This window comes from Ambystoma mexicanum, chromosome 1q, assembly GCF_040938575.1.
Source record: "Ambystoma mexicanum isolate Mex_15411 chromosome 1q, UKY_AmexF1_1, whole genome shotgun sequence".
NCBI classification, from domain to species: Eukaryota; Metazoa; Chordata; class Amphibia; order Caudata; family Ambystomatidae; genus Ambystoma; species Ambystoma mexicanum.
In genome coordinates this window covers 848,369,285-848,394,789 of record NC_090922.1, presented here as the reverse complement: position 1 = coordinate 848,394,789, position 25,505 = coordinate 848,369,285, and the positions used below count along the sequence as shown (strand labels likewise).

The 25,505-nt window shown below is 44.5% G+C and overlaps 1 protein-coding gene across 3 annotated transcripts in view; it reads left to right on the top strand.

Annotated features, from left to right (window-relative positions):
* LOC138537920 (coagulation factor XIII B chain-like) overlaps positions 1 to 25,505 on the top strand; it is a 656,126-nt gene that overhangs the window by 300,061 nt on the left and 330,560 nt on the right. For all 3 annotated transcript variants that reach the window (XM_069641489.1, XM_069641490.1, XM_069641491.1), the window contains one exon: positions 7,585 to 7,761. In XM_069641489.1, coding sequence (XP_069497590.1) covers positions 7,585 to 7,761 — 177 coding nt within the window. The remainder of the gene's footprint in view (positions 1 to 7,584; positions 7,762 to 25,505) is intronic.

Genomic DNA, 25,505 nt, shown 5'->3' with positions numbered 1-25,505 from the left:
CCATGATCAGTGGGTGGTTCCTACCTCCTTCCGAAGCCTGATGTTATGTCACGCCCATGATGCGGCTACCGCCGGTCATAGGGGGTTTCATACAACACTTGAGATCTTAAGAGAGGTTGCCTACTGGCCACACATGGGCCAGGACCTCTACCAATATTTGAAGGGTTGTCTTGTGTGTGCACAATTTCAGCCAACATCCCTCACACACCGGGCGCCTCTCCAAAAAAGGGGAATGACACTCCCATGGTCAGATTTAAAAATCGACTTTGTAGGCCCTGTGATTCGCTACGCTAGGGGGAATAAGTACATGTTGACCGTTACATGCTTGTTTACCAAGTGGGTGGAATGTCTCCCAGCCCCAAACTGCAAGGCAGAAACAGCAGCTGCCCTGAGGATTAACCACATCTTTTCCCGTTTTGGTCTACCTCAAAGGATTGAGTCAGACAGAGGTAGCCACTTCACCAGTGAAGTGATGACAAAGATGTGGGAGATACTGGGGGTCAAGAGAAAGCTACACATTGCTTACAGGCCAGCTTCTTCTGGAGCAGTGGAACGCTACAACCGGACAATTGTGAGCATATTAAAGAAGTTTGTGGCAGATTCTGGGCCAAGTTGGGATATCCGATTACCTCTGGTCCTAATGGCCATCAGATCTACCCCTTCATCTGCAACCAAAATGTCACCATTCGAGTTGATGACTGGACGCAAGATGGTGCATCCGCAGCATTTGCTCTACAGGACCCAAGAGCAGAGTATGTGGAGAATTTAAGGAAACACCTTCAACATGCTTTTGCCTATGCTCAGCGGAATCTAGAAAGATCAGCTGAGAGTATGAAGACCCACTATGACCTGAAAACTTCCAGGAAGGAATATCAGGTGGGGGACCGGGTCTATTTATACAATTTCCAAGGGAACCAGGCCAAACAGCGAACATTTTTGACTACATGGAAGGGACCGTTTGAAATTTTAGACAAGATCTCCCCTGTGGCCTACAAGATCCGCATCCCCAAGGCGGTTTGGCAGAGGGGGAAGACAAGTGGGTCCACATAAACCAGTTGAAGTGTTGCCATCCCAGGCACACTTTGCAGCAACTGGAGGAGTCCTCTGCAATCCCAGAGGGTACTACTCCAGAGTAATTCAATTCCAACCCTAAAATATCCTACATATAACCTATCAAATTCTGTGTTTCTCAAGTTTATGTGTTCCTGTCGCTTAATTTAAAAAAATGTGCATGTTCATATCTGTTGAGTTCTAAAATATATATGCCACCCCACTATATCAATGGTGGGGGAGAAATGTCCATGAATAGGTATTGCCGCTCTTCCTTTGTCGTCCTAGGAGAAAGAAAACGTGGAGACTGGCCAAGGAGGACGATCCGGAGACCGGGAGCAGAGACGCAAGGGGCCCGGGGTACCGCCCAATATTCCCATCAGGACCGGCGAGGAGAACCGATCGATCAGTACCGGATGGAGGAAAAGATGCTGAACTGTGCCATTTGCAGAATTGGGAGAAGATTATGCGGACATACCAGTACATGGGTCAAAACACTCTTTGCACCCGACTCCCCATCGACTCAGATTTAAAGTGCAGTCGGGTGGGGGGCTTTGTTGGGTGTCCTGACCCACGTTTGAGCTATCATGCAGCAACATTTGGTGCTGTGGGCTTAGAAAATCCAAGATGGCCAAAAAGCCCACATGTGCGCCAGAATCCAGGAGAACCACGCAGTTTGTGCGCACACCAAGATGGTCACCCAAGGTGCCACCCATTTTTGCCTATGTTGTGAGCACAGAAGGGCACAGAGCCTAAAACCATTGTAAAAGGGGCAATGCTGATTGCCAAAAGCAACCCATAACTGTTGGGAATTCGTTTTCTTCAGGTCAAACATGGCTAATTTATGGGCACAAAATTATTTTACTGCAGAACTACACCAATGCCATTTGTTGAACCTGGACAATATACTTCCATGTAATATCTCTTGTTTGAAATGCTTGAATTCAAGACTGATCCAAAAAAATGCATGCAGTACCCGCTTTTGACTGAGGGCGGCGCTGGCGGTCTAAACTCTGACAGGGAAACTGCATGTCAGGAGTTGCAGGAGAGGCCTTTACATCAAAGGCTGGGAGTTAATTAAAATCTTAACCGCATGCTGTTCCCAGAAGACAATCTGATTTAATTAACAGGCCAAAGGCTGGGAAACCTCTCACCTCCAGAGATTCACACCAGGAGTCAGAATCGCACATGACCTTTTGATTGATAGAAGGCAGACTGGCTGGCAGCCTCCTGGAGACCACACAATAGGCTCTTGCACTTGAATAGAATATGCTGATGTTGACTGTTGACTGTACACAAAGAGCTCCCAGCAGAAGACACATGTGATCACTGACCCACCCAAGTCTTGGAGGTGGACTCCAACACTCTGAGAACTGAATTGAAGGCAAAATATATGTTTTACGGAAACACTGATAACTCTTTGTAATCAAATGACAGGAATGTATAACTTTGAGAGCCTTAATTTAAAAAATGTACCTTCGATTCAAGCCCAAACTCCAATTTGTGTGATGTTCTGGGGCAAAACCCCGCTATTTATGGATACTGCAGACTCTGTGTTTGGGCTAGAGACATGGGAATTTACTGGAGTATGTATGGAAAGGCCGTGTATATGTGTGTAGTTTTTGGTGAAAGACCAATATTGCAAAACCAGTTAAAAAATGCAAAATGTTGCCGTTTCTGAATGCAAGCTCTTAGAAACATCAGAGTTTGAACAGAGTATACTTCATGTGATATGTGATGGGTGCATGTAATTTTAAACAAATGTGTACCTGTGCAAATATGTATTTGGGTCAAATATAGATTTGTGTGCAATTTGACAGGGGAGTATCCTTTCTGCAGACCATAAAACAGCATCACCATGACACACATTTCCTTCCCCCAATCAAAGCAGTGCGGAAAGCTTGACCAATGGGCAGTTGAGAGAGGGGCTGGCTAGTGATGCTGCACACACACCCACTTTCAAAACACATAAATAGAGACTGCTGGGACAGGTAGAGACATTCAATTCCATTTGCTGCGGAGCATGCTGACCGACGACTTCACATCCAGAGATCCTACACTTAGACTTCCAAGCTAAACAGAGACTACAGAACTTTGAACCAAGAAGGCCCACTGCAAGCAAAGGTATTTGTCAGCAGGCCCAAAAATCATTTGCAGACTATTCACAGCCGGACCCAGCTGTTGATTTTGGCCTAAAACCCTGTGCCAGAAAGATCCAGAAGCAGTGCTGTACCCAGAGAAAGCAGAGCAGTATCCAGAACCAGAGGCCAGAGATCCAGAGTGACCCAGACCGCTGTTAGCAGAACCAGAGAGCTGACCCAGATCACTGTGAAGTGCCGAGACCAGAACCGGAGTCCAGTCCAAAACCTGACCAGATCCGTGGCAAGGCCTATTTCAAAAATATATTGTGAGTACCTAGCAGAACTGTGCAGAACCAATCTCTTAGTTAAAATAATCTAATCCAAACTATTATAATCTAACCAGAACTGCCTCCTAACTGTCACCTGTCATTTTCAAAGCTGTCACCTGTCATTTTCTAGCTGCAAAGCTGTAACCTGTCGCTTTGAACTTTAAAAATTTGAAATCCGAACAACAACCTTCACCAAATCGTTCATAACTCCGTAACCGTTTGTGCTAGAAACTTAGACTCTTACCTTTCCAACAAGCCTAGAACCGACTTCCTACTCCTTATACTTTCTCTGCAATCACGATTCACGCATTCACGAACTTTGCCGCGATTTGTGATTTGGCCCGATTTCTTTACTTGTAAAAAGATAGCTGCTTTTGCCTGAACTGCTAAATTTCGTTTGCCTCTTAAGAACCATCCCTGAATCATTGCTAGAGTGAGCCTGAACTCATATTAACTAGATACCACTCACCCTGAAGCTCCTGAAGGGAATTAAAACCATTTCAGCATATTCCTCACTTCATTGCCAGCACACATAAAAGCATTTTGGGCCTGTGTTCCAAACTTCTGTAGTCTAAGCTTGCTGGGGTGAACTGAATTACATTTGATTGCATTTCTAAGAACTGTGTGCTCTCCTCTTCATTTCCTTACATTGCATAAGGGGGGGGGAGTGGATTGCCAGAGAAAAGTGATTACATTGTTTTGTTGAAATCATATTGAGTATTTTCTGTATTGCATTTTCATTCAACATTGCATCCATCTGAAACTAGATAAAGCATTCTCTACCACCTTATTCTTCTGTTCCTATTCCCAAGCGTGCTACCTCATCCTTTATACTACTTCTGAGTAACCCAATCAGTTTGTTAGTAGAACATTACCCATTGTTGTTAACTGCTCATGTTCTGAAGTGTGATATTAATTATTAATTTATCATAAAAGTGTGATATATATATATTGTTTAATTTTTCTCAAATAAACCTTTTAAACTTGCAAAACAGAACTACTTCTTGGCTCAGTTGGGTCAGGGGGATTCCAAGAGAGGGGTGTTATATAGGGGTAGTCATCCAGAACTCATGAACTGGACATAAAGATATATCAATAAGGGTTTCCATTCAGTATCCCAGACTAGGCATTGACTTAGCTGTAGTGTTGAATTGAATCCTCTTACAACATCTAGAAGTGCACCCAACCCAAAAAGATTTTAATAATGGAGGCCAAGCAAGAGGGGTGCACAGATGTACAAATACACCCAACCCAAAACGATTTTTAAAAATGGAGGCAAATCAAGAGGGGTGCACAGATGTACAAATACACCCAACCCAAAACGATTTATAAAAATGGTGGCAAAGCAAGAGGGGTGCACAGATGTACAAATACACCCAACTCAAAACAGTTTTACCTCTACATCTCGTCACCCCTCTTGCTTTGCATCTGTGCCTCCAGTTTTAAAATCATTTTGGGTTGGGTGTACTTAGCTGTAGAAGTACACCCAACCCAAAACGATTTTAAAAATGGAGGCAAATCAAGAGGGGTGCACAGATGATGAAATGCACCCATTGCAAAATGATTTATAAAAATGGAGTCAAAGCAAAAAATTATTTTACCTCTACATCTGTGCACCGCTCTTGCTTTGCATCTGGGCCTCCATTTTAAAAATCATTTTAGGTTGTGCGTACCTCTACATCTGTGCACCCCAGGGCTGCACAGATCTATAAGTACACCCAACCCAAAACGATTTTAAAAGTGGAGGAAAAGCAAGAGGGGTGCACAGATATAGAGGTACACCCAACCCAAAACGATTTTTAGAAATTGAGGGACAGATGCAAAGCAAGAGCCTCTTGCTTTGCATCTGTGCATCCATTACTAAAAATCTTGCCAAGAGGAGTGCACATGATAGACACTTGCACAATCAGATTGTACAGAGTGCACAGATGTAGAAGTATACCCAACCCAAAACGATTTTTAGAAATGGATGCACAGATGTAGATGTGGGGGAAGGGAACAGGGGTGTTGGGTAAATAAAATAACAGCGGTCGGGGGGAGAACAAAAAGTAGCGGGGGATAAGGAAAAAGAGAGCAAAAATGTAAAGGAAAAAGAAAACATACCTGCTGCAGTTGCTGCTGCTTTCCAAACGTGGTGCTCTCTGCTTTGGCTGGTGGCATTGTGTCCCGTGTGCCTGCTGCTCCTGCCTTAAACACGGGCAAACCGGAAGCAAAACAATACCTTTTACCCGGGCCAGAGAAAGACACAGTATGGATGGAACAAAGGGCCATTGATACTGCGTCTCTTCTCTCTGACTCGGGAGGGAGGCTCAGCCCCGACTACATTCTACCGCGGGTGCCCGGGCCCTGCAGCACGCGCATACTCGGCGACCATGTGCATCGCCACTTTTCCCTCTGTGGACCTTGCAAGGTTTAAACTGCAGGGGATGGGTGCTCACACAGATCATGGGCAAAATGGCCAGTGGAAAAGCTACACTACACGTAGACTGCAGACTGGGTAATCACTTTGCCGTCCACTTAGCCAATACAGTCAGCAAGTGTGTGTGAGTTAAACACTGCTTCTGTATGCCAAGATTCACAACTCCTTTCTAACAGCAAGCTCATGTGTATTTCAAAATGGTGGAACGCCCTACCACCGGCCCTGAGAGGAAACAATCCTATTGGTCTTTCGCAAACATTTGAAAACCTGGCTTTTCACCTAGAGTATATATAAGAATGTCTGCTTTCAAACCTGTATTGTAACCTGCTCGAAACCTGTACTATAACCCGTTCCTTAATGCCCCTGGGTTAAGTGCACTTTACAAATGTAACATTAAATAAATAAGATGTAAGCTTTTGAAACTTCATCGCATTCAACTGCATTTTTCACTCCACAATCTGATTGTGCAAGTGTCTATCATCAAAGGGACTGAAAGAAAGGTTTTCCAAAGTTTATATTGCAGCCATAAGATGGCGCTATGGACCAGCAAATGTCCATAATAGGACAGGTTATCCACGCCAGCTAGCTTGTGGCCTGCATGACATAAAGAACGAATCTGTAAAAACCTTGTAGGAAACTGAATATCCAAAGTGGTTGTGAACCAGATAGTGCTCTGTATGTGTACATGATGTATTCATTCACCTGCAAGTGTGCTCGTGTGTCAGTTAGCCCTGTAAGGTCTCATTCGTGTATTCCACGAATCACTGGAAGGCCTGAATTCATCATGCTGAGAGCAGCATCAGGTTTTCCTCAGTGCAAGATGGACTGCGATGCGAAATTCCGCTCCCATGCCCCAAATGTATTGAAGACTTGGTTAACTTGCTGAGTATGCGTGCAGGGCAGGGCAGCGGTAGCGCAGAGACCATGGAGAATAGTGTCCTTGTATTCCTCCGTGCCTCGTGTGATAACCTAGCCTCTCTCTTTGACTGGGGAGCGGCTGCAGGGTAGGGAAGGTCACTAGAGTATGAAACCCCTTCCAGTCCCCTTTCTCTCTTCAGTGTCCCCGCCCTTATTGCTTTGGTTACCAGGATACAAGGAGCTATAGAGGATGCGGAGAGCAGAGATGTCAGAGGACAGCATCCTCGCTCTTACCTTGCTCCGCTTGCTTGCTCATGGTTTTCCACTTTCTCACCATTATATGAGGTGACTGTGGCCGGGCATACAATTGTCTCAGGTACCAATGAAAAAGTGGCCCACTGTTGCAAATGGCAATTCATTCCTTTTGTGACAGATCCCTTGAGTAGTACCAAAGGGGGAGGTTTTTAATAACATGTGATGCAAACTGGGAATTTTAAAGAATATTTATTCAGGAACACTGGTTAAAACTACTAGCCACATGGTGAAGTAACTTATGAAACTAGCCCACATTGGCCAGAAAAGTGGCCCTCTTTGACCCAAAAAAACTTGTCCACGTTAGCATTTTGCGTTTTTGGTTCGGAATTTGCCTTATTTCCTTAGAAGCCAGTCTGAGCCTTTTCCCAAGGGCATTAGCATGCGAACTCACTGGTCTTCCTGTGCCCTTGATGCTCATCATACGATAATTTAAGCAAATGCACCTGTTGCACACTGTCTTTATTTGGAAAGACCAATTTAAACTTGCATATAAAACCAATATTTTCAAAAACGTTTCTATTCTAATTTTTAGGAAAATGTGACCAGGTCAGTTTAAATGATATGAACATCTTGTACGAGGACTCCACATATACAGAAGGGACAACTGCGTCATACGAATGTCACAGTGAATTTGGCACCCCAGAAGGAAACAAAGGTGGAATAATAGAGTGTCTTCCAGACGGACAGTTTTCCAAAGCAGAGTGCATTGGTGAGTGACCTCATTCTGTTTATCACCTCTAGATGGACTAAACTGTTCGGTGGGCTGAAATAAGAGTGCCACACTCCTGCTATTTTCATTGCCAGCTTTAGGGTTGTATACAATGTGAAGTACGCAGTGTGCAAGTGTTCGACAAGTTTTAGTGACTGCAAGTGTTCGACAAGTGCTAGTGACTGTGCGATTGAAGGGTATGGTTTACTCTTGGGGCCTGATTCTCAGAAGGGTTTTATAATGGCATAATCCCATTGGAAAACGCTCTGTTAATGAGGCCCGTGGACCTCTAGGTGATCATTGTTTTTAGGAATGTCCAAACCGAATAACTAAAACTCGGACCCCAATATTTGAGAACCCCACTTGACCTTGCCAAACGTTCAGATTACCCATTGGTTAACCGCAACACATGTTGTTCTCCTCTGGCTGGAACATCTCCATTCTTGCAGAAGTGAGCTCGTCTTCTGTAAAAATGTCAAACCTAACATACCCATGAGAGGATATGAAGTCGAACAGCCATTATCGGAGACGTGCTGCATTGTCTACCAAACCAGTAACCAACAAGCACGTAAAGATATTAGTTTTTTTTTTTTAAAAGCAATGTGGATGCATTTGCCAGGCATGGCCAGCATATGCCTAAGTACTGGCATCATTTGTCAGGTATTGTTATGATATGCTGTGCCTCAAACAACATTGCCGTGTGCTGCCATTAGATCACACCACTGTTTGGTAGTGACTTCACAACCCCCAGTCAAATACTCAAACAGTGCCACTATTCACAGCATTGCCAGACACTGACGTCATGTGCGAGGTGCTCACATTAAATGTCATATTTTGAGACATCATGCCAAGCAACTTACCCTCATTGTCCAGTTATCACACCATGCACGCGCATTATGGTCACAATGTAGTACTACGGTCTTCGGGAAATGTATTGCCAGCTTGATGTATTCCCATATAGGGCATCGTAGTCAGATTTCATGATGTCAAAATACCCCATTAAAGGCAGGTTCAATTATGCCAAGCTGCCTGAGCATGGCCATCATATTGTATGCTAAGTGTGACCAAGCTCCATTACTCCCATTCAGTACAGCATGGCTGGTGTACAACAGACTCAGCACCGCATGTCTGGTTTATATGACTTTGAGGTGGCACATTATGGATAGTGCATATTATCCCCAATCACATCCGTAGTTACCTATTCTCTAAATCACAGTTGGCACAGCATGGTCAGGTTCCATTTTGCCTTGCTGCCACAGCATTGTCTGATACTGTTTTAAGAGTTAGCACAGTAAAACCTATGTATATGTTGGACAGTTATCACAGAACAACCAGATCACATTATTCTCTACCATCATAGCAAGCCATGTGTACTTTATACCCACCTAGCACAGAATGACCAGTATGTATGCCCAGTTAGCACTGCAAGACCATCGTCCATTATGCCCCACTACTAAAGTAAGACCAAATTCGATAAGGCCCAGTCTCAGTACAGAATGATGAGTTATAATAGGCCCAATGTGCAATGCAATGTTAGACTTCATTATGCCCAGTAACCACAAACAAATATGATTAAGATATGTGCATCAAGAACAGCAAAGGCTGATTACATCATGCCTAGTTAGCATAACAATGACTGAATATATTTGGTCCAGCTGGTCCAGAATGTTCAGGATCTACTTGTGACAAATTGGATTCTGCTCCCCTGGAGTACTGGATGAGTAGGGGTAAAATGCTGCACTCAGCCCTCACACTTCTACAAAATTAAAGACAAAACATTCATAAAAGTAAAACAGGGACTGTTAAGAGATATAGCTCCTTTGCCTTTTGTGGTAATGTGGGCCGAGGGAAGTATAAAGTCTCAAGAGGCAGAGGCGTAGCCAGGATTGTCTAGCAAATGGGGCCTGATGCTAATGTAGTTGGGCCCACTGCACTGACAAAAATATCTGTAAATAACCACACAGCGCTGCTGAGTGGGCATTTACAGATTTTGGGTGGGCCTCGCCCCTCAGGCCCTACCCTGCCTACGCCTCTGTCAAGAGGTGAGTGAAGGTGAACCAGTAGTGACCCAAACAACACAGTATCACAGTCCATAATAAAGGGAATGTCCAATCAATCATCAATCTATATATATAAAAGTGAAAATGTGTGTGTTTGTGGGGGGATTTGCAGCAAAGTGTTGTTCCTTATGCAATTCCACACAGTTTCACCAATCTGTACCAAATTTGACATATTGCCTGTTGGCAGCCTCCGGACATTTCTGGACACATGAAATGTGGACACCCCACCCCTTCCCCTACATTTCAACAAAAGTGAGCATTTGTTTGTGGGTTTTTGGCTTGGTGGAGAGTTGTTCCTTATACATTTCCACACTGTTTCCCCAATCTGCACCACATTTTGCATAATTACCTGTTAGGACCTTCCGGACATTACTGCCTACATGACTTTTCGACACCCCTCCCTGTTACATGGATTTTAGCACAAGTCAAAATGTGTTTGTGGGTTTGTGGCTTGGCGAAGTGCTGTTCCTTATACAATTCCAAACCGTTTCACCAATCTAAACAGCATTTTGCATAGTTACCTGTTAGGATCCTGCAGACATTACTGGCTACATCACATTTGGACACCCAACCACTTTCCCCAGATTTCAGTACCTTCACAAATGAGACGGTTGCCTGAAATCGGTGAAACATCAATGTGGTGGTGGAAGGGTCAGTCCCGACATGAGGAACAAAACTTGAGGTGCTGGCCCTAGCATGCACGGTTTCCTAGATATTTGCACCATGATGAACTGCACCATGCCAGGGTGAGGCGACAGGTGGGGAGAGAGCACATAAGTTCCCAGTATGCAGCAGCACACCAACTCTTGCCTCCCCCATCATCTGCTCCAGGGTATGTCAGCCAGTCACACGCACCCATTCTTCAGGGTGCAAAGCACATCAAGTGATAAGCAAATCTGAACCGTGATTTACAGAATTAGTGTTATCATGTTTGTAAAGAACCTGTTCGGAGAACAGGTACTTCTGCTAGTGTTCTATACAAATACACATACTTCAATTAAACACACCATCTGCACGAATAACAAAAAGAGATTACTATACAAAAACCCACCCCCATTGGAAGGACAGAGAAGATGCAACAGACTGGAGAAAGTAGCACGCTGAGCATAGTTCCAAGGGTGGTAGCTAAGGTACTACCATAAAAGGATATCTTGTAGAAACGGGAGCAATCATGACCGAACCAGTCCCTATGGAAGTTGACCGAGGGGGCAGTCCAGATTCAACAGTACATGGATTCAGTTCTTGGTGGGCAGACACAGTCAGGGCCAGAGTAGAATGAAGATACAAGCTGATCAGGCACAGTTTAGGCACATAGGATTGTGGAGGCCCTGGCAGCAAGTGGGCATCAAGTAGGGGCGAATGCAGGTGCTTCTGTGGTAGAATGGTGTCTCTTCAATGATGCAGGTTGGACCGTCCCAGGAACGCTTCACAGTTGGCCAGGCCGAGTCAGGCTTTAGCCGCTGGGATAGTCGATGAGTGATGATCCAGCAGTTTGAGTCAGTTGGCTACGGTCGTCTAAGTGGTGATATTGGGTGCGTTGGTGTGCGATCAATGAGGCGGCCGTTCAAGGGATAGGTGGGCTGAGCCGTGTTTGTAACCTCCGGACACAATGCTGTGTCGAGCTGGTTGAAGGTGCAAGCAATGTTCGATGGATGGGGGAGCACAGCAACCAGCACCAGTGACTTCCCTCTTGTACCAGGTGCAGCTGAGCCGTGTTTGTAACCTCCGGACAAAATGCTGTGTCGAGCTGGTCAAAAGGTGCAAGCAATGTTCGATGGATGGGGGAGCACAGCAACCAGCACCAGTGACTTCCCTCTTGTACCAGGTGCAGTGAACACAGAGCAGCCGTTTCAGTGTGGTGAACAGGATGCTTTGGTTGAACTAGTCCTCTGATTGCTTTGAGCGCTCTAAGGGGGACTTGAGGATAGGATGATTCCATTTCCGGTCTGCTATCCCAGATTAAGAGATTCTGGCAGCAAGTGTTAGGTCCTGATCGACAGCAGTGGTTACTCCTGATATGCCCTGGGAGTGTTAGGGGACAGATCTTCCTTCTCTCCTGGATGATTGCGTCTTCACCTAAGGCTGAGGGCTTTGGAGTGTATACCTCTCCCAAAGGAAGTCCAGTGAGTTCTTCAGAACAAATTTGCGGCCTTGAAGGATCTGAGAGGAATGGAGCGAATCTGCTGAAAGGGTGGAAGGTCCTCAGGAGATTAGACTGAAGATGGCCTGCCTTAGTGGTGCAATTCTTGCTCTTGAATGGAGTGGACTTTGCCCTTCTGATGTGCTTTACACCAGAGGAAGGTGAGGGGACAGGAAAGAGAGAAACAGTGAAAAGCAAGATGGTGGAAGCCCCCTTTCCTTGACCAGAGTCCTCCTGCTTATCATGATCCCACCCCCTTCCCTTCTTATTGAGATCAACGGCCTTTAGACATGCAGTACCCTAGTATGAGGTTCCCCTTTTTGAATGGGTGTGCTCCCTTGATTCCCGGGCCCAGGACAGCTCCCTGCCTTGCAGCTTTCTTGAGTGGAGGGTGTTACCTGTCCTCTCAAAGAGATCAACGAGGAGGCCCAGCCCTCCAGGTTTTTGTCCTGCAATTTGACAGTTTACACCCGGCTAACCAGAATACACATCACCTTCCACAGCGGAGCAGGCTCACAGGACCGGACATATGTGTGATATCAATTGGAATGTGGCAATCGTGATCAGAAGTAGCACCTTGGACGATGACTGATTGTAGGCATAACCTTTATTTAGAGTTTACCCTGCCACCAGAATGGGCAACTGACTCATTATCATCATAGCTTTGGGTTCAGGGGTACATATCTTAAATGCTGCCTCAGGAGGCTTGGATGTCTCTGAGGCTGTCAATTGGGCATCCTGTGACCTTGGAACCTGCTCAGTGCCACAAGTAGAGCAGGTTCCAAGGATCAGACTACTGATGTGTCAGGGCATGAGGGCATGAGTGCACAATGCTTTTTGGCAGATTATCCCTTTTTGAGATGGAATTACCCCGATCATTCTTTTTTTAAATAAAAAATAAAAAAAGCCAGGACCTTGCACCCTTGCCAAATGGCAATTCTTTACACTACCATACTTAATTAGCAAAACAAAACTACATTTAATTTCCACCATTGAGCACAGCAAGTTTGGGTGCATTATGTCTAATGATCACAACACATCCTGATTTGTTTCTGAGCAATTAACACAGCATAGTTCCATTCCTCTCAGGCCATTTAGGAGGCAATACTGTATTTCATTGGGACCATGGAATGTTCAGAGTCCATTACATTGTTTTAGTGCATATAGGCTACATTAGATTCAATGGTGCTCAAATAGCATAGAAAACTCACATTCAATTATGCAAAGTAAAATAACAGCAAGCCCTAAACACATGTATGCAAAAATCTGATTCCACTGAGAAGGGTTGCCATCTGCTGATGGTGAAATATCCTGAGATTATCTTTATTAACAATAAAATAATGTTGCTAATTAATCTCGGAAGGGTGGTCTGTTAATCAGACAACCCTTTCATAAATCCCATGCCAAAAGCATAGTGTATACATGCACCCTGCTGCATCAGTCTCCTGATCTGCAGCACCTGCTCTCCTGTGGCTCAACGCAGGTTCAGAGGAGATCACAGGCACCCTGATGAAAGCTGCTGTGACAGCAAAATCACTGCAGTGCAGATGTGACATGTATATTTTCACCTCTGTTCTGAATCCATGATAATATTGAAACTATCATCTGGCAGCATGGTAATCTGGAAATATAAGCCTGCATTTTTGTATGATGGCTGATAATTGCATAATTATTAAAGTCATATTAAATTGGATTCACACCAGTGTCAGTCCAGCTATGGGAGGCTTTGTGGATTTCAAACACCTACTTGACTGCATTCCAGTGAATGAGACAAAAAACAGGATGTATGCCTCTGTTGACTCTCTGAAAGGAAGGTTAACTCCTCCCTTGACAATCCTGGGATCTCCCAGCTGGAGATCTCCTGAGAGCATTGCTTCAAAGAGGCAAATCCATCACAAGGGCCTGCTCACACTAGTGGGCAGCACACCAGAGAGCCTTTGAAGCTGCAGGCAGAGAAAGGTAGCTGGGTGTTCTCTCAGACAGCCCTTTAAGATGAGTAGCTATACCCTGAAGATGGATGGGATGCAGATTTTATTCATACATAAATAATAAAGACGACTCAATAGTTTGGCACAGTGAGTCCATATTATTAACATATCTATAAAAAGGGGAGCACAAAGAACATCAGCAATCACTCGATCTTCTTACTCTCAATACTTCATAAAAATCTAGGCTTTTATACCCAAAATTAGTCATCACGGACATTTTGACCTGCGTCATTACCAACATCATCCTACATGGCAAACTACAAAAACCTAATGGAGGGTGTGATTGGGTATATGTGCATGTCAAGGTAAGAGTTCTATATCTGTATAGAACAGTGGAGGAAGTTGGTAGGATAATTAACATCAGGTGGGGCAACTAAGCCCTCCCCTCAAAATGGCCACTATGAACGTCACTAAATGTACAACGTCACATTGGCTACACAAAATATAGGACCCCTAATTACGTGGCCCTCTACAATTGGTTGGCTTCTAACCACGTCAGTACTTTTCCACCTACATCTAGCAGCACGCAGGCTGAACAACCAGGTGCGGATGAGCTCGTTTTAGCACTAGCTTCCCACCAATTACTGTAGCAATCCATCATCACCTCAATGGTTCAGTGTCAATTATTACTTTGAATATTGGCATTTAGTTTGTACTGTGCTCCTAGAATTTCAGGGAGTATGGGCACCAGCCAGCCTCCGTGCGTAGGTGTGACCACCTCGACCGTCCAACTTCCTTCTACCACATGACTGGACACCATGAAATCAAGCTTTTAGTTTATTTGATTTTATTCTCCAATAGTCCTCTGGCGTCTTTTGTTTTTGCTTGACCTTTATGAACAGCAGCCTCTGTTCTTTCACACTAATTGTATCCAATGTCAGCCCATTCCAGTTTGATAAGACTTTGGGGGGTCATTACGACCTGGGCGCAAAGGGATACCAGGCACCGGTAATGACACCGGTGCCAGTAATCCCTTTGCGCCCTATTCCGAGGTCCCTTTGCAGGTCCCTCCCTTAATGCCTGGTTTTACCAGGCATTAACAACGGGACCCACAAAGGGGTACCGGGTCAATAATAACGGTACCGCAATTTACGGTACCGTTATTGACGCCTTCCCCCTTCCCATTGAGCCCTATGGGGGCTCATATGGGAATGGGGAATGGCTTTTCAAATGGGGACTTACCGGTCCCGCCAAGGTTGGACTGGACCGGTAAATCCCCATACCACCAAGTCGGTGGCGGTACCGGTATTGGTGCTGGTCATGGCGCTAATAGCCCCATGACCAGCACCAACCTCGGAATGAGGGCCCTTGGCTTTCTTGACTCTGTCAACTCCTCAGCTGAGCTTTTATTCTGTTTAATTCAATTGCTTTTCTTAACTGCGACACTGAAATGAGGCCTTCCTGCTTCATAACGTAGTGGAATCATCAATCCTTTACTGATCCATATGTATCTATATATGTATATATTGGCGCCTGCCGCAATATATCCATTTAAAAGCATGTGGGTAGCTTCATGATTATTTTGCTGCTTGTGTTTCTGTAGCATCTGTACATGTTTAAACTAACTATCTTCATTAGGTCTGTGGCATAAGCTTCTTCACCTTGATCCCAAGATGTCACTTATCCTTACTTCATCTTAATATTTCATAGATTGTCTGCATTCTCTGGTCTGTTTATCTCTTATATGGGTGTCAATTCAGTTTGTATGGCATCACAATTCGCCTTCATGCGTCATCTTCAGGGATTTCATTCAAATGGCCATCATATTGTCTTAAATGTAGGTATGGTTTTCTCAATGGGTATCTTGCTTTCTAGATTCTTGTAGGTATGGGTATTCTTATGGGTACTGCACAGAGCCCACGCTCTGCTCTTTGCAGGTTCAACTGTTCTGTATACATAATATACTTCAATTGCCATTCAATAGGTAATGGAGGCAGGGCAGTTGGAGTGGGGGTACTTGGCTCCTCCTCTACACTCCCCCCTCTGAGTGATTCATCAACCACTCTCACATCATCCTTTATCTCTAGACATCCTGTTTTGAAGCAATGCTTCTTAGGGATCCATATCTTTATGACTCCCTTCAGGCATCCGGCTGATTTCACATGCTCATCCTTATTCCATGTAATGAGCATGCACTGTCCACTTGGACTGCAGTAAATCCATTTTACCTCATATTTCCTATGATCCTTTGGATACAGGAACTTCGTTCCCTCAGGTGCATGGATGCTGGCCTTCAGAAAGTCCCCGATTTCTTCATCAGTCAGATCTTTGGGCTTCCATACTAGTTCAACATCGATCATGATCTTCATCCCTATTGCTTTCTTTCCTGCCTTCTTGCACTGTGAGATTATTATCTTCATCACACAGAATCCAAGCATCACCAACACTAATAAGGCTCTAAGGAACTTGAACATGTCTGCCATTGTCCATTGTGGAACCCAAGAGAAAAGATTTACAAACCAGCTGTCATCAGCAATGTCTTCTACTTTGTCTATCATCTGGCAATGGAGTTTTGTCATCATATCTATGGCCTCTGTCAAGGTACCATTCTAGTCATCGTGAGAAGGTATGAACGTGCAACATGATTCTCCGATTTTTGCACAAACACATCCATCCATAGCTGTGATCATGTCCAAGACATATCTGTTCTGCAGTGTCATCAGTCTTATAGCTCTTCTCTTTTTTCTGATTGCATTGAATCCTTTTATGGTAGTGTTGATTGTCTGCAGCAATTCCCATCTGGTTATCTGTAACCATTTGGTATTTGCTCCAACCTAGATTGCTGGTAGAAAGATTAATGAAAATACTGATGACGTCTGACTGAACAGTCTGTGCTCAAATGTGATAGCATCAAAGGCTTCGATTGATTTTACTGAAAAGTAATTCTCCCTTTTCATCCTCTTCATAAGTTCCAGAGATCTCTCCTTCCTCAGGTGAGCATCTGCTTTTGGAAAACTGTCAAGGTTCAGATCACTTTTTGGAATCACCAATGCTGGGACATGGACATTCACAAGTGTGCAGATTCCTTCCCAAACTTTAGGTAGCCTTATGTATGCTTTGGATCCGCAAGCCCAATAGTGATCCATGATCACTGCTGTTCCATGCACCATTCCTAATGTATCAAAGATACGATCGCAATTCTGATTTTCTCCAACTTTCCTTGTGCCATTCTTCTGAAACACAACTTTGAGCTTTCCAAAGGCACTATTTGCAGGGGTCCTCCTCTGTCTTCGACCCATGACAATAGTTTCAAATGTTTTGGCCGCGGTGGTTTGCATGGTTCATAGTCTATACATCGACAGCCAAACCGCCTAATGCAATACCATTGAAAAAAAGCATCAGAAAAAGCATCAAATGCATTTAAAAATAAAAAGTTTTTTAATGGGGGTATTCTCCCCAACCCCATTTTTTTAACCTTTAAGACCCATTTTTATTTAAAAAAAATGAATTCAAAGCTTTTTTTCGAGCATTGTTTTCAATGGTATGGCATTCAACGGTTTGGCAGTCGATGCAATGACCAGATACCGTTTGCATACATCCTGTACATTCAAAATAGTGGATTCAGGACGATTAGTTACCATCCAGGCTCTGCAGATTACCACTCCTTTTTCCCATCCATCTGGTGATAATACTGATCCCCAGATCTGCATCTGACCCCTGTCTTCCATATTCGAATATCGTCTGCAGATTTTCCTGCGGCCTCCAGTTTTTTGTTCACTTCTCTTCTGATTTCAGCTCCTTTTACTCCAAGTTTCTCATATCTGATAATGATACTCCTTGTTTTTGCATAGTTTCTTGTCTTTATATCTTGGATATAGTCATATTCATCTTGATCTTTCCTTTCAGTTGCCCACTTAAGAGAAACAGCGCTTCCCACAAACTGTTCTCTTGTTTTGCAAAGTGCTATGTGTGAAAGACAATGTGCTGTCTGGACGTCTATTTAAATTGCTATGAAGATTTTTGATTTCCCCATACTGTATGGCAGGAGTGCACATACGAAGCATTCTTCATTTGACGTACTTCTTCCAACTTCTTTCATATGGTGGTACCATATGTTATTTCCCAGGTGTGCTGAACTGTCCAGGTAATCATTTAATTCGTAATCTTCCTGCGTGCTTCTTTTAGGCCTGATCCTTTTTGCGTGAGCTTCCATGATCATGTCATAAAGTGTATCCATGTAGCTTATTCTTTCAGGAGGAATCATAGGCACATTCATCAGTAGTCGGTGTACACCCCCAGGTGATTCTTGAGTATGTGACAGTTCAGATTGTCTAATTTGTTCAGCAGCCCATTTGGGCATGAACATGTCTCTCAAAATCTCTCCATGTGACTTTCTTTTAGGAATTGGTTTTGGGTCAATTGTCATGGGACCAGGTGTTTTGGCATGCATTACTCGTGTAAGTTCAACTGTTATCAACCCCTCACCTTGCCTGATCCACCGACTCTGTCTCTTGTGTTTAAACGCATCCATTAAGGCAAGTGTTGTGTGTGAGTTATTACTAATAACATCCATATCAAGCTCAGGGAATTTACCATTCTTTCTTGGAACAGGAATAACTATGTAGGGTCTAAGCTGCCTTGTAGTTGCCACATGTACATTTTCCTTACGTTCAGGAAGATACACAGGATTCTGAGCTCCATTTTCACCTATGTAAAATGCAGTTCTCACAGTCAATGAAAGCAGTATGATTATAAACACAATGGAAGTGTAGATTATGCAATGGTAAGTAATCTTGCACCATCTACTTCTTGGGCAATATGAGCGTCTGTCTTCATTGGGCAGAACCATGTTGCTACTGAGGTTGCCCATCTTTGATTACCTAAGGAAGAAAAAACTTATTTTAATAGGTCTGCATGATGATTTGCTACTGGAAGCTGCTGTCTTGATTCAGTGTTTCGTCCTTTATCAGTTGTCTGCTCACTGGATGATAAGAATAACTTTTCTCTGTGTGTCTGGAACCAGTTTTTTCACCATTCGTGATGCAAATATTCTATATGAAGAAAAATGACCACAGCAAGTCTTGTATATGTTCTGCTACGTAGATCAGCTCCCAGTCAATGCCTCGAATCTGCTTCAGCCCAAATGACATGTTGCTTCCCTTTCAGCATGAACAAAGTTTGTCTTTTACCAGCACTTCTCGATCTGTCCCTCGAAGGAAAATTTCTATACTGTTCTGTGATTTCGCTCAGAATAGATGCTCACTTGAATGATAATGCCCTCCAAGATTACATTCAGATTTGCAGTGTTTCTTGGATCTCTCAGAAAATTGCACACATCAGTGTGCCTTCCGACAAGATATGGGTACTCCTCAATCAGATGAAAGAATACCACACTGGCTTCCGTCTTCTGATAGGTGCATTTGTTTCTCTCTCACTGTGTTCTGGCAGCAAGCTGGAATGCGACAAGTTCTCTCCACCAGTGAAGGATACAAGCGCAACATCAACTCGAAATAAGTCAGTAGTTCCTAGAAAGGTCATCACTGGGTAACACCATAGGTAGATCCAAACAAGAACTCAGTGTGGAACGAATCAGGGTACTGTACCCTTTTCCAATTGCTGTATCCACAGTCAGAATCTGGTATAATCCTCTTTTTATGAAGGCTTTGAGTGTGCCTCAGTCCAAAGTAAATGAGCTACTGTGGCTTTATGAATGCAGATTTTCCCTTTACTCTGAAACTAGGATGCACAGAGTGTTCACATTTATTTGCTTTAACCCTTTCAGAAATTGCTCAAAAGGGAGCGTCCAGAACGAAGGCACAGTCCATTAAAAGTTCTTTAAGCTTTCCACTTGAAAGGTTATGCGTCCTTCTTCCTCGTCATACATCTTGTCTGCACGTGCTGTGATTCTTCCCCGATGTTTGCAGTCTCTACGCAGAGGCGTGTAGACAGAGGTGTTTCTCCAGAGAAAATCTTTACGTTTCCCAAAAAGATCCAGACGGTGTAATGTCTTCAACAATAAATGGACCGTTGAAGGGAGGTTCGTCCCACTTTTTCCTTGTGTGGTTTCGTACTAGGACCGCATCTCTGGGGTAAAGTTGGGGAAGACGAAATTCCAGAGGTTGGCTTGTTGAAGCATTTCCCTCTGTGTTCTGTACTGCCCTACACCCCTGTCACTGCAACTATCCTGAAATGACAGAAATACTGGAAGTCAAACAGTTCAAATAGTTATGCAGTTCCAATCCTAGCCCTTCTGCTGTCGGCAGAGCATCACCTCTAACTCTGAATGGAGGCATTAGGGGTGTTCTCATTCGCCTTCCTGTCCCAATTTCATGAGGCGTAAGATGGTGGTCAGAACCTGGTTGGTTCCTTAATGCATATAATGCCAGTGGTAGGCAATGCAACCACCCTTTCTTCAGAGTAAGCTTCAACTTGGCTATCCTTTTCTTAAGCGAGTCATTGAGCCTCTCACAGATCCCATTTCCTTGCGGATGATAAGCTGAAGAAAACCTGTGCTTTATACTAAGCAACAAGCTGACCTGTTCAAAAACTGTGTTAACAAAATGAGGACCATTATCTGACCTCATGACTTCACATACTCCTCATCTAGGAAATACTTCCCGCACTAGAAAATTGGCCACACAAGTGGAGTATGGGTGTGTTGTCATGATGCCTACCCCCGGGCATCAGGACCAAGCCCATCAGCTCTGGGAGCAGGCATCCAGATTCTTATTAAAGCCCCAACAGCCCCGGCTGGGGGCTGTTTGGGTTCAGTCCTGGAGCCTTAGGCACCAGGCACATCATGGAAATCAGTCCTGGCGCCATAGGCGCCAGGCTCATAGACTTTACTTACCTGATGCAGACCATGCTGCTAGTGAGTACAAGCCAACGTGAGGCCTGGATGGGACTATTCTTCTACAGGGACTATTTTTTACTCGGGCGTGGTTCTAGGGAACGTCTTACCTGGAACTACTTTGGAGGCTATTTAAACCACGGCCGATCAACAGCACACGCTTTACGTTATTCTGCATCCAGCAGCGTAATGCCCACCGTGCCTGCAGTCTGCATCCAGTCTTCTGCCACGCCCGCCTCGAATCTGGAGCTCCTAAAACCAAGAGGAAAGAAAAGGACAAGATTAGAAAACAAACTATTTTGAATTCCTCACCTGATTTCGGATCCATCTCGCCTCCGGACCTTGAAAGAACATCATTTCTGTACGCGTCGCATCTTCAGCTGCAGCCCGCGCCCTACTCATCAGTCCTCGCAGCATCTTTCGATTCGGCGCTGCCTCCATCATTTCTTCGCCGAACTCTGGCACCTGAGGGACAAAAGAAAACAACAAGGTGAGCCGAGAAAACCAACAAATAAAACACTTATCATCATAGACTTACCTGATAACCACTGGAGGCATTATTCTATAACTCTCCACATCTTCATGTGCCGCACCTGCAAAGGGAGAGAAAACAACACATTAAACACCGGCAACATTTACCGGACGGCGTCGGGTAATACAGACTCTTACCTGAGCGCCACCAAATGCCACGAGGGGTATCTTCTCACAGTTTTAGTTGCAAGACAAGGAAGGAAGGGGGGAACAAGAGTGAATTATCGGACATATTGAACTCTATGAACTTGATACTTACCGAACCTTGCCAGGAACCTCAGAGTCAATACTCTCCGACACTCTCCCACGCCTTCAAACCAGTGAAGTAACTGGCATCAACGCGCCCCCTGCAATCCACGCAGGATGGAGAGCTCATCATTTAAATACATAAGGTGAGGTTCCTAAAAGGGGATATCAGAGGTGACAAGAAGGGAGAACGAGAACAGTGGGAGGAAGCTATCACTCATGTCCACGGGTGGCTAAATCCCTTTCTCCACTTGCAGGAGAATACTTCTACGGATCAAGCAGACGAGATTAGGTGGGCCAGTCCAGACAGTCATCTCGGCACTACGCATCACGTTGGTGGAGACTGCAGCTGTCCGGGTCCGATCGACGCCTCTGTGGGAACCAGGTGAGCGTAACAGAACACAAAGCTTATCTACAAATCCCCACCCGGGCGTCATGGAAACCTCAGAAACTGACCAACTAGCCCTATTTTTAGGGGAACTTAGGGCAGAAGTGCACTCGTCGCGCCAAGAAACTAATGCCCTCAAGAGATAACTGATTGTCTCAAAGGAGCGCACTGATGATCTTGGTAGACAATTGCTGCAAAACCAAGCTGGGCAAAAACCATTACCTGGACTTGGGGGGAATCCAACTCCTGTTTCATTGAGCAATCCTGTGCAAGTGGTTCTACCAGGGAGCATTCCTTTAGCTCCACCTGAACGTTTTGTTGGGGAACCGAAAAAGTTCACTGTATTTATGAACCAATGCCGATTGCACTTTTTATCCAGACCTGTTGCTTTTCCGAACAACCAAGCCAAAGTAGCCTTTGTACTATCATACCTTAGTGGCAGCGGAGTGGATTGGTCAATTCCACTAGTCAACCAGGATGACCCTCTTCTTCGGAATTTCCAAGGGTTTCAATTGAGCATGGAGAGACTATTTGCCAGACATTCACAGGAACAGGCCCTGGATAACGAACTCTTATCATTATGACAAGGTAACCAGGATCTACTAACCTATATCGCAACCTTCAATAGGTTGGTGGTGGAAACCGGATGGCCAGAGGTAAAACGAATTACATTATTTCATCGTGGACTTCGGGGTGAACTCAAAGATGTTTTGGCCCATGTTGTGAACCCACCTCAGGATTGCGCAGAATATATAGACTTAGTGGTCCAGTTAGACCACCGACTTCAGAATAGAAAGGCTGTTTGAGAATCAGGTATTGGTTAAAACCAATGTTACCCTCAAAGGAACAGATGCACCAGAACCGATACAGATCGGGGGGATCAAGGGACCCTTAACTCAAAAGGAAAGAGAAAGGAGATGGCAGATGCAATTATGTCTGTACTGTGGGGCCTCAGGACATTTTCTATGGGATTGCCCTATAAAACCATCCAAAAAGGTAGTCGGAGTTGCTGATAAAAATCAAACAGAGCCTGATTCGGGAAACGACCACGCCCAACAAGCGTAGAGGTCCGCTTGCCGAGCTTGAAGAAGGACACTCAGACCTCGCACTTCATCATACCAATGATCCTTGTGGATCCAAGACAGCCATCACACATGCATGCAGTAAGGGCATACATTGATAGCAGGGCCATAGGAAACTATGTGGACCACGAATTGGCTGCTAGGATGAATCTACCTCTCTGCAAAAAGACCACTTCAGATGTCATCACCACATTCGATGGAACTGAAATTGCCTCCGGGCCTGTAACTCATTCCACCGCAGAGATGACATTATTGGGTCAAGATGGGCATCGAGAGACTATTGTGTTTGATTTAATCAAAGCCCCGCAGTTCCAAATAATACTGGGGATACCTTGGTTGGACACACATAATCCTTGTATTGATTGGCGAGAGAAGAGAATAACCTTCCCAGATTGTGCACATACTTGTTACCCGGAAAAACCCCTTGAACCAAGGGCTGGCCACAGTTGCTACTCCAGTCGTGCAGTTACCTCAGGAATATCAAGAATTCCAGGATGCTTTCCAAAAAGAACAGGCCAACACCTTGCCACCTCACAGATCATACGATTGTCAACACGATCTCATACCCGGTGCACAACCTCCATGTAGTAGGTTCTACGCCCTTACGGAACCCGAAAACCTTCACCTGCGACAATACTTGGACCAATACCTTGCTAATGGCTTCAATCGTCCATCCAAGTCCCCTGCATCTTCAGCTTTGTTCTTCGTGCCTAAAAAGGAAGGTGACCTCAGAACATGTATAGACTACCGCGCATTAAATCAGATCATGGTTAAAAACCGATACCCATTGCCTCTGATCCCCGAATTACTAGACCAAGGAAAGGACGCTTGCATCTACACTAAATTAGATCTCTGAGGGGCATATAATCTGGTACGTGTAAAGAAAGGCGACGAATGGAAGACTGCCTTTCGCACTAAGTACGGATTATTCGAATACCAGGTGATGCCCTTCGGGTTGTGCAATGCACCAGCAGCCTTCCAGTATTTTATGAACAATGTCCTTTGTGAACTCATTGACGTCTGTGTTGTCGTATACATAGACAATATTCTAGTGTACTCCTCCTCAGAATCAGTCCATGTGAAGCACGTTCGTGCAGTCCTCGAGAAACTACGCCAGCACAAGTTATATGCAAAATTGAAAAATGTGTTTTTCATGCTACAGAAGTTGAATTCCTTGGATTTATCCTGACTCCAAAAGGAGTCCGAATGGACTCTCGAAAGGTGGACGCAATTCTCAAGTGGCCATCGCCCAGTTCAGTTAAAGGGGTACAAAGCATGCTCAGATTTGCTAATTTCTATCGCAGATTCACTCCGGATTTCTCACATGTTGTGCACCCTATCACAGCACTTTTGCGAAAAAACAAACGATTCTTGTGGACCGAAGAAGCTGAAAAGGCCTTCCAAGAGCTGAAAGCGAAATTCACGTCTGCACCTGTCTTAAAGCATCCACGCCCTAACTTCCATACATAGTTGAAACTGATGCATCCAGTTTAGCCATGGGAGCTGTCCTGTCCCAGAAGGATCCTGAAACCGGTCAACTTCACCCAGTAGCATTTTGATCCAGAAAGTGCTCGGCACCCGAATTAAACTATGCGGTTACCGATAAAGAGTTACTAGCCATCAAATCCGCCTTCAAGGCTTGGCTGCATTATCTTCTCGGTGCCAGGCATACCATTACTGTAATCACTGATCATCGAAACCTGCAGTATTTAAAAACAGCCAAGCCCCAACCGTCGTGCCAACTTCGATGGGCATTGTTCTTTGCCGAGTTCGATTTCATGATCACTTATCGACCAGGCTGTAAAAATGGCAAGGCAGATGCCTTATCCCGAATAGGGATGGGAGAAGCATATGCGAACCCTGAACCGGTACCTATAATTTCAGAACAAAGAATTCTTGGCATAACTACTGTACAGACACTAGAGGATTTTCAGGTAAAGATCCAACAACTCTTCGATCCAACAGCCCTGCAGGATGGGCTAAATAAAGGCCCAGACTACTCAGTCATCAATGATCTACCTTATTATGAAGGGCGACTATTTCTACCACACAAGGAACTACAAGAACTAGTCATCTCCAATTATCATGACACCCTGATGGAAGAGCACCCAGGTATCGCAAAAACTGAAGCTAAAATTAAGAGACAATTCTGGTGGCCTACCTGGCGAAAAGACGTAAAGTCATTTGTGATGTCTTGTGGCATTTGCGCCCAAAACAAAAGTCAGAAGAAAAAAACAGCTGGCCTTTTACAACCTTTGGCTATTCCACCTACACCATGGCACACCTTATCTTTAGACTTTATCACAGATCTACCTCCATGTAATGGATTTAACACCATTCTAGTTATTGTGGATCTGTTTTCCAAAATGGCCCACTTTATTCCTTTAAAGCGATTACCTTCTGCATCAATTCTGGCCAAGGAGTTCGTCGAAAACATTGTTCAAATACATGGATTTCCTTCCGTATTGGTCTCTGACCGAGGTAGTCAATTCATTTCACATTTTTGGAAGAAATGTTGT